The following is a 14,741-nucleotide window of genomic DNA, read 5'->3' as shown; positions in this document are numbered from 1 at the left end:
GCCATGCTGTGGCAGGCATCCCACGTATAAAGTAGAGGAAGATGGGCACGGATGTTAGCTCAGGGCCAGTCTTCCTCAGCAGAAAGGGGAGGATCGGCAGCAGATGTTAACTCAGGGCTAATCTTCCTCAAAAAAAAAAAAAAAAAGAAGTAGTCTCTGCCTCATCCACTACACACAGTTCTCCTGATTTCCTCGGTGGGTGCTGAGCTGTTTCAAAAGGTTAAAATCTCCCATCTCTCACCCACCCCATTATCTGAGTAATTCTCACGGAGTGTTTTTCCTTTGTGGGCATTCGTGTCAACAACAAACACAGCTTTTTCACACACACACAAAATCAAGCAAAGGCGATGGAAGATAGGCGAGGGCGGCCTGGGGCAAAGGAGCGGGGAACGGATGGAAAAAGGCACTCATCAGATGAGAAGGGAGGTATTTTAGGAGCCTTCAGTTAATAGCCCAAGCAGCTGAAAATCACATTATTAATGTCCTCAGCCACTTCCTGTCTTTCCTGAGGAGGCTTGTGGAAAACGCTCCGGGTTGCCTGCCTCCTGCAGAGACTGATGAATATAAAAACTGTCCAGTAGTCTAATCCGAGGGTAATAAACACCAGTCAGCCTCCTAGTTCATGCAGGTGAATCCAGTCCTAACTGATACCGGGCTTCCCATTGAAAAGAGATTTTCACATATTGAGGCATATGGGTAACTATTCGAGTTCAAGTCTGATTCGGCTTGAACTAGAAAGCCTGACCTATGGCCTATCAAACATTGTACATCTGCTTATCCATTAAGGTAAGGAATGCACTCTCTTAAGATAAAGAATGCGTACTTCCCCTCCTAGGGCCTCTTCATAACTCCCAGATTAGTCCTTTTCCTAGCATCCTGGTCATGAAGACCTGCTAATTTGCAACTGAATGTATCCCTGATGTGTTTAATGTATCTTTTTTGTTCTAAAAAGCTATAAGACTGTACTGAAACCCATGCTTCTCTGGAACCCCTTCTAAGGCCTTCCAGGGTTATAATCCTGACTCTGGCCCATAATAAACGCACCCCAATTTTGATTTATAGGTTGGTTATGGATTATTTGCATCGACACCATCACCCCGTTTTTATTTGTTGCATATTTTTCAGTGATGGTGTTCAATGTCTACAGTGGGTGAGGAAGCATGAAAATGTATCTCTGACACTCTCCGCTCCAACTCTCCTGAGTAAAATATCAGCCAGGCGGGAAAGCCCGAAGCGCCTGTCTGTCTACTCAGGTTGTCAGGGGCAGCGGGAGATCTGTGGATTCCCCGGAGGAACAGCACCTCTGAACACCTGCCGTCCTGGGAGGGGCATCAATCTTCCGGGCCCAGCAGAACGTCAGACGGCTGCCCAGCCAGGAGAAGGCTGACACCTACAGGCTGGGAGACAGAGAGCAGAGGAGATTTCCCAGGGCACCGAAAGAGAACGGGCATTTTGCTGTCCATTGCAAGCCTACCAGAGCAGAGTGCTATGTCCCCCCACCAGCCTGTCCTGGCCACCCAGGGTCAAGAGGAACACGAGAAGGCAAAGAAAACTAACAGCACACCTCCCGTAAGACAAACAAAGCAAATGGAGGAAGACACAGCGGAATAACTCATGGGGACCCCTGGCAAAATCGAACTGCCAGACGAGAGAAAAGATGACTTTAATAAATAATAATAGCACTTAAGGAGATTCCATTAAAACATAAAAAGACTCTAGGCAACTAAAAAATATTATTTTCAAAGTAAAAACAATTTCATAGATTAATGAGAGAAGAGGATGGTCATTTTTGAGCACTGAATTAGTGTCCTGAAAAAATAAATGGAAGAAATACTTTTAAACGCAGGTCACAGAGAAAAAGACAGTATGTCTTTTAGAATTCAGTTGCAAATACAAAAATCACTGTTGTTGTTTTAAGCAGAAAGGAATTTCATAGAAGGAAATGGGTGTTTGCAAAATTGTGAGGTGCTAGGTTAAGCCCCAGAACTAACCCAACAAGTTACCACCTCTGCCACAGTCGGGAAGATGGGAGCCACTGGCCCCAGTGCGGACTCCAGGACCCCCACCTCAGCCTGGTGCCAACAGAGAGGGTGCCTATGCTATGCCTCTCAATACCCACAGCTAGTAGCCAGAGGCTAGGGCTCTGTCACTGCTGCCGCAAGAAAAGCAAAGGCCTCCACAGCTGTGCAGCAAAGGCAGTAATCCCCCTCGCTCCACCTCCTGCCTGGGTTCCTATGCTTGGTGGAAGCCAGGTTAAAGGCAGAACCCAAGCTGAAAGAAAGTCTGAGAAAGGTGGCCTTTGCTTTTCCTAAATCTAACATACATGAAAACACATTAGAAGTTTAGAATCATATTACCTGCCATAGATGATGTAGTGGACATTTGTCACTAATGCCTGTCTGGCAGAATCCCCCACAATTCTGTACTTCACCAATTTTAGGATGTATTTCACCAATTCTAGGACGCACACTGTTTTTTCACAATGCAACGTGTCTGAAATCACGTGCTTCTGACCATCAATGGCATCTTAGATTCCCCTCATTTTAGGGAACACCCAGTCAAACAAAAGGGAGAGTAAATGCTCAGTGAATGTTGGCTATTACAATCACTAATCTCGTCAAAAGAGAGGGGAGATCAGCGGCCGCTGTGATATTTTAGAATTGGTTGAGCATCTCATTATGTTAGAAACTAGAAGGACAGACGATTCTTATTTTGTACCGTGATGCTCAAATGTAGCAGTCTGTACATTTTATATCCGTAATTTGCAAATACAAAATCCCAACGATCAGCATCTGCACAGTAGTTGGCAAATCAAATCTCCAACAGTATAGCAGGAACACGAACTATTCTGAGGACAAAAATAGAACCTGAAATGATTTTGAGGCAAGGTGGAGGCAATGCTTAGGAAAAACTAAAAACAGCAACATGGAACAACTTGTTCCACGTTGATGATTTTAATGTAAATTTTTATGAAAGACGCCACAGCACCTGGGAATTAAGTAAATAAATGTGGACATAACCAATAAGCACAACTTTGTCATTGCTCTTTAGCTAAAATGCAGAGATTTGGTTTTGAAAGAAGAAACATCTTCCAAAAATAGAAGACACTTGATACATAGCGAGGTGTAATCCATTTTTAAGTTTTAGAGGCACTATTTCAACTGTTTTAAGAGTTACTGTTAACCTTTCTAGATGGGATCTTTAGGGGTTAACTATCTTTTGTTGGTTTGTAAAGTGGCCCCCCACATGGAGGGCAAGGAGAGACTGAAGAAAGAGGCAGACCACTCCAGGTTGGCAGGTGGCAAGGGAACTCACGTACAGGGCTTGTCTTGGGCAGCCACAAGACGAGTAGACCTCCAAACCCGCCTGCCAGAATCTTAGTTTGTAGAGAGGCCTTACCTGGCTCCAGCCACACATCCAGTCCAGGTGATCTCAGTAACACCTTACTGTCTCAGGGCTGCATCCTTGAAACAGCTGAGGCTATTGGAATGGTGGGCAGAAGTACATCCCAAGGACAGACAAGGGGGTCAGGAGCTGCCAATTGCCAGGTCCAGCTGGAGGGTCAATTGGTAGTCACGTCCTCTCCATGACCTCCCCCAACATCTTTCAAAATCTAAGTCTTTAAGAGAATTGTTTCTTTTACATACTCATTTGAATTACTTGAATGAGATCACCTCTAGCTGAGCCTCCAGCATTTGAAAAGATAAAATAGACACTGCGCTTTGTGTTCTGCACAAGCAAACACAGTGCTCAGGACCACACAACAGACCTCTAACTGGACTGGAAGTCAAGGTCCGATGCCTCTAAGTGCTGAGCTGCCCGGATTTTCCCTGTCAGAGCACTTAGCGAGCTGTCGTGAAGTGCTGGATGTATTCTCTCTCTGCACTCAGACAGCAAGCGTCACCTCAGTCTTGTTATTTTTCATCCCCAGTACCTGACCCAGGGTAGACTCAATAAACACAGTGAATAAATTAATTGTCAAATGAATGAATTGTTGAGCAATAGTCCTGTGAAAAGAAATACTCCAAGTGTACTGACATTCAAAATATTCCTGACATCGTCTCTCAGGTTTTGGCATAGTATTTTCCTCCAGGGAAGGAGGCAGAATTACAAAGTAGCTGAGTCTGTCTGTATAGGAAAGTCCCTTCTTATAAAATTTTTAAAAAATATTTTACTGTGAGGGGCTGGTCCGGTGGCATAGCAGTTAGATTCACACGCTTTGCTTCTGGGGCTCAGGGTTCACTGGTTTGGATCCCAGGTGTGGACCTACACACCACTTATCAAGCCATGCTGTGGAAGGCATCCCACATAAAAAATGGAGGAAGATGGGCATGAATCTTAGCTCAGGGCTAATCTTCCTCAAATATATATATATTTTTTACTGTGAAACGTAGCACACACACATAAAAGGGAAAGAAAAATATATGCACAGTTTAACATGCAGATATAAAGTGAACACTTAGGACCCAGGTCAAGAAATAGACCACCGCTAGGACCCCAGAAGCACCTCCCCCTCTACACTCTCAACTCACCTCCTGCAACACCTGCCAGCACCTGCCAGCCACCACACTCTCCCTTTCCTCTCGAAGTAACCAACATTGACAGGAATAATTTTTTATTTGTTTTACCATCTATGTTCAAATTCCTAAATTATATGGTTTAATTTAATTCCTTTAAATAGTGAGTTTCCTTGGTTCATCAAGATTAGGTTATGGTTTAAGCTTTTCAAGAATATTTCATGTCTAGTAGGCAAAGAAAGAATCGCACTTGAAGTGCTAGCTAAAAAACAAAGCCTCTGGTTGTATCACACACAGATATAGTTTTACAAACACTGGCCATTTTCAGACAGTTAGAAAAAGAACAATAGAATAAAAATAATTCCTAGCAACATGTTTATTTAAGCCTTAGCTAAGCTTTCATTTACAAGCAAATATTTTCAAGGGAAAAAAAAAAATCACGAGACAATATTTTCAAATGTTATACCATCTACATAAAAATTAAACTTGCAGAATTTACAAATTAATATTCTGAGCAGACAGATAAATTATACATCCTTTTGCAAAATCCAATCTACAGCACTGAAAAATTCATACAGCTACAACATAAGACATTCTCTCTTTACAATCTACCTATTTACATAACTTTTCCCACTGCAGAGGATACAGTTTTCATCATAGCTACCAAAGTTTGCAAACATAGTGTATTTAAAATATACGTAGCAGCATATAAAAAAATTAGATAAAAGGGGAAGGAAATACTACTATTAAATAAAAATGAAATTAAAAGGTGATAATAGAAACAACTCCATAGGAAAATAGACCAAAATATATTTCTGTTAGGACATCAAAAATGTTTCCCATCACAGAATGTATGCACAGCACTAATAATACAACTTGACAGCATTTTAGTCCTGAGCACGGAATATAACACAGCTGCAAAACTTTGGTCAATACAAGTAAACATCAACATTTAACACAAACTGTTTAATATTCTTTGTTAGTAGATTCAGGTCAATTCCACCTCATGAAAAATCATCAATAATATTCTCATATCCTTTTTTTTCCCATTACATTAAAAGAGCTTTGAAATTTGGGAACTCTCCATAGATAGATATAAATACCAGACAAATGAACCACAATTTGACTAACATTCCCAATATGTTTAAATATGTAAATCATCTGAACAGACTATATGAATGAGTTAACAGTGGGTTGCATTAACAGGTGTATTTTCTGGCTGTCACAAAAGCAGACATCTTCTAATTCAAATAATTTGAAGGTGTTTTTTATAGCCAGGCACAAAAACCTCCAGCTACAATAAAAGTGCGAATCAAGCAGTATATCAATTATAGGATATATATGTATTGATAGATATTAAAATTAAGCACACAGGATAGTACACAATTTTATTAGAATACCATTTATATTCAGCAGTTGGATTCAGGTATATTTTCCAGTTAATACCATTCATAAGTTTTTGCCTAATAAATGCAGGGCAACATTTTCCATCAAGGACATATGAGTATAATCACAGTATTCCGTTTATGACTGTCTTCATTCATGGTTAACTACTGGCCGTATCTTCCCCCAGATCTCCTGTGTCAGAGACCTGCCCATCTTGCAAATTGCGAGCCTTCCAGATTCTCACTGTTCGATCACTACAAAACAATAAATTAAAAATGAACATGTGAAAAGAGGCAGAAAGATAAACAAATAGCTCTTAGAATTACTTATCATGGAAACAATTTCTGAAGAGGTCTTTAATAGATGTAAGTAAAAATATACACTGCCCCATAAGTATAGCAAACAGGTACCCACAAAATGATATTAAAAATAGCTCATATTATCAAGGGCTAACTATGTGCCAGGCATTGTTACCATGTGCCCTTTACATACATTAATGCATTTAGTTCTCTTTAACTACCATACGAGATAGGTAATGCTATTATCACCTTTTTTTTTAAAGATTTTATTTTTTCCTTTTTCTCCCCCAAAGCCCCCCGGAACATAGTTGTATATTCTTAGTTATGGGTCCTTCTAGTTGTGGCATGTGGGACGGCGCCTCAGCATGGCTTGATGAGCGGTGCCATGTCTGTGCCCAGGATCCGAACTGGAGAAACACTGGGCTGCTGCAGCGGATCCTGCAAATTTAACCACTCGGCCACGGGGCCGGCCCCTATTATCCCCTTTTTATTGATGCACAAATTGAGGCCCAGGGAGGTTAAGCAATTTGCCTAAGATCAAAAAGGAACTGATAGAGCCAAGATTTGAATCTAGGCAGTCTGGTCCCAGGGCCCCATCTCTTAACCACTACACTGGATCTGCACTCATTATTTCCGAAAACAACATGTGATATGACATGGTCAGAAGACTTCAGGCACAACAGCCCTGAGTAAGGTCACAGTGAGGCCTGTGGGAAGGGAGGGGGCTGGGGCTGGGGCTGGGATTCTGGGGAATTGGTGAATCTGGCAACAGCAAGGAAGAATTATCTCATCTGAGATCAGCGTAAGTCCACAGAAAAAGCAGGAGGCTATGGAGAGGTGGACTAATACTCCATTTATCATAGAATACAGAAGATTAAAAGTGTTTCTGGGGCTGGCCCAGTGGCATAGCAGTTAAGTTCGCTCATTCCGCTTCAGCGGCCTGGGGTTCGCTGGCTGGGATCCCGGGTACAGACATGTGGGACACTGCCTCAGCATGGCTTGATGAGTGGTGCCATGTCCACACCCAGGATCTGAACCGGTGAAACCCTGGGCCGCCGAAGCCGAGCGCATGAACTTAACCACTTGGCCACAGGGCCGGCCCCTCTTTGGCTTTTCTTGTTAAGAACATTGCAAGAAAAAAGTCGTTGACAATAAGGAAAAACTGATTAACCTTATTTGTAATGTAGTAACCTCATTAAATTTTACATGATTATTTCTTTAGTCTGTAAGTTTCTTGAACTACTAATTCTTTGCTAATGTTGACAGATGTTATCTGAACTTATTTTTAAAAATAAGTTTAGTTGAGGGACAGGCCTGGTGGCTTGGCGGTTAAGTTGGTGCACTCTGCTTTGGCAGCCCGGGGTTTGCTGGTTTGGATCCCTGGTGCAGACCTACACACAACTTATCGAGCCATGCTGTGGTAGGCATCCCATATATAAAGTAGAGGAAGATGGGCACAGATGTTACACAAGGCCAGTCTTGCTTAGCAAAAAGAGGAGGATTGGCAGCAGATGGTAGCTCAGGGCTAATCTTCCTCAAAAAAAAAAAAAATGTTTTTGAGGAAACTTGCTTCTGTTCACCCAGCATGTGGATCCTGGGGACCAGTTATCAACACATTTCTTACCATGTTTCTCACGGCTTAAAGGAAATGTTGCTTTTCTCCAATTTCCTAATAAACCCAAAGCCAAAAGAATGAGAGTTTCCATAGAATTTTATAGTTAAAAGGCACTTCAGAGATTATGTAGTCCATTTCAAGGATAAAAAGTTTAGTGACTTGTCCAATGTAACACAGTAGAGGGCAGAGCTGAGCCTAGAATCCAGGTGTTTAATCAATAGTCTTCTCACCAACCCACAGAGCACATGTCCATTGATAACAGCAAGGGGATATGTTCATTCATCTCTCCCTTTCATCCACTGCATTTATTCATTCAACCATCCACTCAACAAATGTTTATTGAGAACCTGCTATGTGCCAGGCACTATTCCAGATGTTTGGGATACATTTTTTCAAATAAATAAATAAAAATTAAAAACAAAACCTCCTGCTTTTGCAGATGATATATTCCAGCAAGAAGAGACAGACAATAAACTATAATAAATAACTAAATTATAAAGTTTATTAGAAGGTGATAAAAGCTATAGAAAAAGTAAAGACAGAGCGTGGTGAAGGGGATCAGGAGTGCTAGGTGATAGGAGAGACCGTATTTTAAAACAAATGGCAAGGAAAGACATAGAAGAAGGTCAGGATCTCTGAGGGCAAAGCATTCCAGGCACAGGGAGCAGCCAGGGCAAATGTCACTCCTAAGGCAGGCATGAACTTGGTATGTTCAAGGACCAGCAAAGAGGTTACTGGAGTTGCAAGAGAAGAAAGATGAGATGATTGAACTGCCAGTACTGGCCGTGACAGAGTCAATTGTGCCAGGTTCGTTCTCCTGCTGTAAACAAAGTGAAAATTTGACAATATATATGGAACAACTGTTTTCAGACACTGGGCAATGGGCAGTGCAGGGCTGTGATCCCTGAGAAAAGGGACAACAGAGAAGGTGAGCTCTGTGATAGCCCTGGCTTTCAGTCCAGAAGCACTTTCCAGACTATAGCACAGGGAGGGGGAACCCAAACAGAATCACTGAGTTGAAGAGATAGAAGTAAAAATCTGGGAATTGTGAAGTAGGTGGAATTTGCAGAACCGAGTAAAGAAGAGGAGAGAGCTATGCAGAAAGAACTGGAGAGCTATGGGAAGAGAACTCCACAAATCTACACTGGATACCTCTTTGACTGAATGCTGAGCTTCACATGAGTAGAGTAAGACTAAGGGCCAGACAAAAAACAACAATTCCCAGAGTTCACAGAGGGTTACGAAATGTTCAAGTTCTGACCAGAGAGATCATCAAACACCCAGGATATTCAATAGAAATCCAAGAGTTAAAACCAAGTCTCAAAAAGATGAAGCCGAACCACAAGTAACTTAACTGCCTGACAAAGCCCAACACTCTTTAAAGGAATAAAATAAAATTCAGACACTCAAAACACAACATTATAAGGTTAACCGTTCAAGAAAACATTCCTGACCTAAAAGAAGCAGAAAAAATGAGACCCATAATCACAAGAAAAATCAACGAGTGACAACAGATCCAGAAATATCAGATATGATGGAATTACCATACAAGGACTTTAAGTTATGAAGTGTTTCAGTTTCCCGGCCTGTAAAATCGGGACTACTATAACACTTACCTTCTACAGTTCTTATAAAGACCAAATGAGTTAATGACGGGGAAGCACCTAGAACAATGCCTGGCAGATACTAGGCCCTATATAAATGTTTGTTAAATAAGTAGATCTAATTTGAAAATAGGCCTTCTGATATTATTAGCTTTTTTCCTGATTTTTAAGTTACATACTAAATACATTTGTATCTAACGCACCATGCGTAAACTGAGAAAAAGTTCAGTTCTTCAAAAATAAAACTGTATCATGGAAGAGAGGTAAATATAGCGAATCATAGCTCATGCACCAGACCTCAGTGATACACAATACTTTTATAGTCTTATATTGAGTGTCCCACAGCTTTGAGGGGTACTAAGTTATTTCCAGTAAATTATCAAGGACACAAGTTTCCAAGGGAATAAACAAAAGTGGTAACTCTTAAGAAAGTAAGGCGTCTTGGAAATAGCATCAATGAAGCATCAAAGGTAAGCACATTAGAAAAACACAAAATATGTCAGCTTTGATGTACTTTAGAGATGAAGGAAAGTAAATCTAAACGAAAAGAAGGACTCAATGAAAACAGCACCAATAATAAGAGATGCCACAGAAATATAGCCAAGGTTTCAAAATAAAATTAAGATATTCATGCAATTAGGATAGAAGGAATCAAGAAAGTGCCCAAATTAAGTAACATAACTGGTGCACAAACGACATAAGGAGATCTTCAAGATAGACATTCATGAGAGATTACATGTTAACTGAACGAGACCAGCGCCTTACATTACAGTGTATGTGCTTTCCTTTCCAAAGTAAAGTCCCAACATCTCTCTACCTCCTTCAAGCAGCTTCTTAAAGTCACTTTCTCAGTGAGGCCTTTGCTGACACCCTATTATGTAACCCCACCCCATGATACTCTCATCCCCCTTCCCTGTTTTATTTTTCTCCACAGCACCTATCACCATCTAACAGATTTTACTTATTTATTTTCTTGTCTTCTCCTTAGAAGGTAAACTGGGGTTTGGATCTGTTTTTGTTTACTGCTCTATTCCCAAGAGTCTGGAACAGTGCCCAGCACATAGGAGATTCATCATGAATGAATACATGAACAATGGATCAATCAATCTAGCCATCCTAAGAGGGAGGAAGTGGATATACTACTATGTACTTATACTTTAAAGGGAGGTGGAAGGGGTACCAAGAGATTTTTTTAAATAATTTGTTCTAAATGTGAAGAATTGCAAGTATGTCACCTTTCTGGGAAAAAAAAAATCTTTAGAAATTAGTCGTCTATGAATGATTTTTTTAAAAGTTAAAATCCCCAGAGGTAGATCTGGCAGCAGACTTTCCATTATAAGCCTAGTGCTAATACAGGGGTAACACTATTGTCATATAAACTGGGGAGCCCACAGTGTAGACAGGAAAAATAAATGAGACATCTTAAATAGACATTAGAAGGACTATAATAAAAGAAGGATTTCATATGTTCTATATTTCCAGATATTTACAACTTAGCATACTTATTAAATCTGAACACAAGTAACCAAGACAGAGAAAAATCAAATAGGAAAAACTTACTCAGCTGCAGTAAAAATGTGGGTGGAATTAACACATATGGCATTGATAGGACTATCATGGCCCTTCATCTCTCTGACTGGCACAAAAGTATCCATGTTCCAGAGTTTCAAAATGCCCCCTCTGCAGCCACTGAGCAAAACTGGGTGACCTGGCACCACTCCGAGGGCACACACCCAATCCTTATGTGCATTTGGAACTTGCTGAGAGAAAAAAAGAGAAATCAGCAGCTTACGGGGAGCCTTCCAAACAGACATTTTCACACCAAAATAAGTTATAAGCATTTTTTTAATATAAAACAATACTTGGAATACTGAATGGCCTGGAAACTGAAAAAATCATTTCCTTTGCAATCGCTCTTAGTGATTTAAAGAAATAAATCTGTAATTTTCTCCCCATTTTGCCTCACTAATTATCATCAGTTTTATCAGTATTAAAGGCCTATAATGTTAAAAATCTTTAGAATCTGAAAGACCTGGAAAGTGTACAGAATTTTTCAAACATCACCTTCTCTTCATAGGCACACCTTTCTCCAAAATGTACTGAATGTAAGTTTGAAAACTACAACTGAGTATGTGGACTATAAGAAATGCCTCATAAAATGACTGCCTCAAACCTTTGGTAGAGAACATAGAAGCCTTAAGCTTTTGTAGGAGACCAGAGCTAACCTATATATTTCATAATGAGCAAACAAGAATTATCATACTACATGACTATATTTTATGCATAAAGGTATTTATATGCACAACATAAAAGTCACAACATGAATGTATTTCTATAAAAGAAAAGCTTTGAATGCAATATACACAACTGTTGCCAAGCTTTTTCTATTAATATTCCTGCTACTTATTCATTTTGTTTTCAACTGGTTGCAAGCGGGAAATTGGTAGCAAGTACAATACACACACACTCAGACACATATAAGGAAAAGCTTGAAAGTGAGAATAATTCCATCTGTTAACTAATTTTTTCTCCTGGGAATTAGGGAAAAACACCAATATTTGATTATATTGACACAACACTTCAACCCAACTATCATTCTGTAGGAAATGAGAGAATCACCAATTCTGGATGCATGAAAACACTCGCAGATGAGAAATCACTTACACTACTCTTGAGTTTAGCTAAACGTGGTACTCTATAGAATATGTGGACATAAAACAAACACAAAACAAAACGAGGAAGTGTAACTGCTCTGCTCCAAGACTGATTTTATTTCATGAACACATGCAAGGAGCAATCCCAGATCTTTCAACTCTTATCAGTGTCTATTCTCCTCTTATCTACAAGGGATTATTAAATGTTCAACATTGATTTCTCCTAATTAGGAACTCTAGTGGGTGATGATGAAACATTCCTTAAGAGGAAGCTCTGATTAATATTATTCCTAAACAGTAAAAATCTACATAGACGCTCTTCAAGTTCTTAAATAGACTACTAAGTGGCCTTCCATCCCATGAAAAGGTTTTGCATTACCTACCTGTAGAAGGTCTTTTTGCGCTAAGTCCCATTTCTTGATTCCATTGTCTCTGGACCCACTAAACAGGTTGTCCCCTTGTATGGTTAGTGCCTCGATGCCATCATAATGAGGGGGTTCAAAATTGTGTGTGGGACTCACAGTTCCAAGAGCTCCTTCAGTTACATCAAACATCTAAAAAATGCAGAAAGAAAGCAGTCATCCTATTTAACTTAAATGTGTTCATTCATAAAACACATACACATGTATATTAATCAGACATGATTTGCTTTACTACGATATTTTACTAAGTTAAATAAATCAACCTGGTATGCATGACTCAGGGTGAATCTGAGCCCTATCCTCACACTATTTTTGCTTATGTGTCACATGCTTACACGTCTGTAGGCTTTTAAGAAAGGCAACCAATTTTTTAAGAAAGGCAAACCATGTATGAGTGTCCAAATGATATGTTCAATAATAAAAATACTACAAATCAATCCAGTTGAAATTCAAATAAATGAAATGATTGCTATTTAATTACCATTAGGTAGCTCTGCAATCCTGGTGGTCATCTCAAATTCCCCAAAGTTGCTATTCAAAACCTTTTCACTTTCCTCAGTTGCCCTCATCTCTTCCCGCCGATGCCCTTGTGCTTCCCTGAAAAGGCTACCTTGATCAAAAGTAAACTTTTTTGGACCTGCCCCTCCATTCCAAAGTTTTCTTTTTATCTTCAAAGTTTCTCTTCCCTTCCCTTCTTTTCTGATGCTAAAGCATCCTTACTTCTCCCCAAGGTTCACATCTTTGATCTGATTCTAACTCCTCCTCCCAGCTTCATCACTTGCCACCACTTTACTCTTCTCCTCACGCTTTCTCTCTCCACTGAGTCCATTTCCTAAGCATATAAACATGCTCAAATCTACTGGATACAAAAGCCTTGTCCTTTAACCATTCTATTTTCCAGTCACTAACCCCTTACTCACCTCTTAATCAAAGTTTCTGGAAACAGTACTTACACTTTTCCTCTCTCTCTTTCTTACTGTATCCTCTTTCTATTCCTATTGGTTCTTACAGGTATCTCCCAAGGCTGACTCCTGTCAACTTTTCTCTCCTTTGTCCATCTCATCCACCCTAAGTCCTTGAACCTCTGCTTCTCTTTGAATGGCTCCCAAACCTACATGTCTAGTCATAACTTATCTTGAGCTCTGGACTTGCCTTTCTAATGGCTTGCTGGCCTACATGAGAATGTCCTCTGTTAGTGTTTCAAAGTTAACATTTCCAGAATCAAACTATGCATCTTTCCTCATCTTATCTGCTAATTTCATAAAATCTGAAGACCATAATATGCTCAGTACAAAAGATGGTAACAATGAGACTTAAGCATTAGTTGGATGACTGAGCCAAAATTGTCAAATCCCCCCCAACCTATCTTCTATGAAAAATGAGAATACATGATTGAATAAAATGATAAAATTAGGAACTATGAGTGAGGAAAAGATCAGGAAGAAAAAGCAAAGGCTAGAAATGGGAAAAAAGAAAACTGATTAAGAGAAAGAGGCCGTGGACGAGTCTGAATACTTCAAATGTATCATTTAATAGAAGAATATCATTCAACAACTTCATTATACACACTTTGATGTAATGATCCTTGGAGCCAGTGATGATTAGATCTTGTCCATTGGAAATCTGATCTACAGTAAGGCACATAACAGGGCCTAGGTGTCCCGTTAACTTTCCTGTAGATTGAAACCTTTAAAAAGAAAGAAAAATAATTTTCTTTGAAACTATTTCTTAGCATGCTGAGCCTAAGCCTCAACATAAATAATCTACATTCTTTGATAAAATTGTTCACTTTTGGGGGCCTGGTTGGTGGCGTAGTAGCTGGGGTTGGGGCTCTCTGCTTCAGTGGCCAGAGGTTCATGGGTTCAGATCCCAGGCTCAGACCTACACCACTCATCAAGCCATGCTGTGGCAGCAACCCACATACAAAAATGGAAGAAGATTGGTACAGATGTTAGCTCAGGGCCAGTCTTCCTCAAGCAAAAAGGGGAGGATAGGCAAAAGATGTTAGCTCAGGGCCAACCGTCTGCATCAAAAAAAAAAATTGTTCACTGTTTAAAAAATTTTATCTCCACATCTTATGTAACTCTGTTCAAATTAGAGTGAAAAAAAATGGCCAAACTAACGTGTTCTATGATGGAAGTGGGAAGAATCTAAAGAAGTTATTCCAAATCTGACTAATGTCACTTAGGTAATAAACAAAAAGGCAGCAAAAGTCCAAAAACTCCAAATTAAGTACAGGTAAAC

The 14,741-nt window shown here is 39.9% G+C and overlaps 1 protein-coding gene across 14 annotated transcripts in view; it reads right to left on the bottom strand.

The window, feature by feature from the left end:
• Positions 1-4,875: 4,875 nt before the first annotated feature.
• The window catches only part of KIF21A (kinesin family member 21A), a 147,436-nt gene continuing 137,570 nt past the window's right edge, over positions 4,876-14,741 (bottom strand). For all 14 annotated transcript variants that reach the window (XM_046666458.1, XM_046666466.1, XM_046666491.1 and 11 more), the window contains 4 exons: positions 14,067-14,184; positions 12,459-12,629; positions 10,982-11,181; positions 4,876-6,157 (listed from right to left, as the gene is read on the bottom strand). In XM_046666458.1, the coding sequence (XP_046522414.1) occupies positions 6,064-6,157; positions 10,982-11,181; positions 12,459-12,629; positions 14,067-14,184 (583 nt within the window). In that variant the 3' untranslated portion in view covers positions 4,876-6,063. The remainder of the gene's footprint in view (positions 6,158-10,981; positions 11,182-12,458; positions 12,630-14,066; positions 14,185-14,741) is intronic.

The sequence above is a fragment of the Equus quagga genome, chromosome 1 (genome assembly GCF_021613505.1).
Source record: "Equus quagga isolate Etosha38 chromosome 1, UCLA_HA_Equagga_1.0, whole genome shotgun sequence".
Lineage (NCBI taxonomy): Eukaryota > Metazoa > Chordata > Mammalia > Perissodactyla > Equidae > Equus > Equus quagga.
This window is presented reverse-complemented; position numbering and strand designations above follow the sequence as displayed.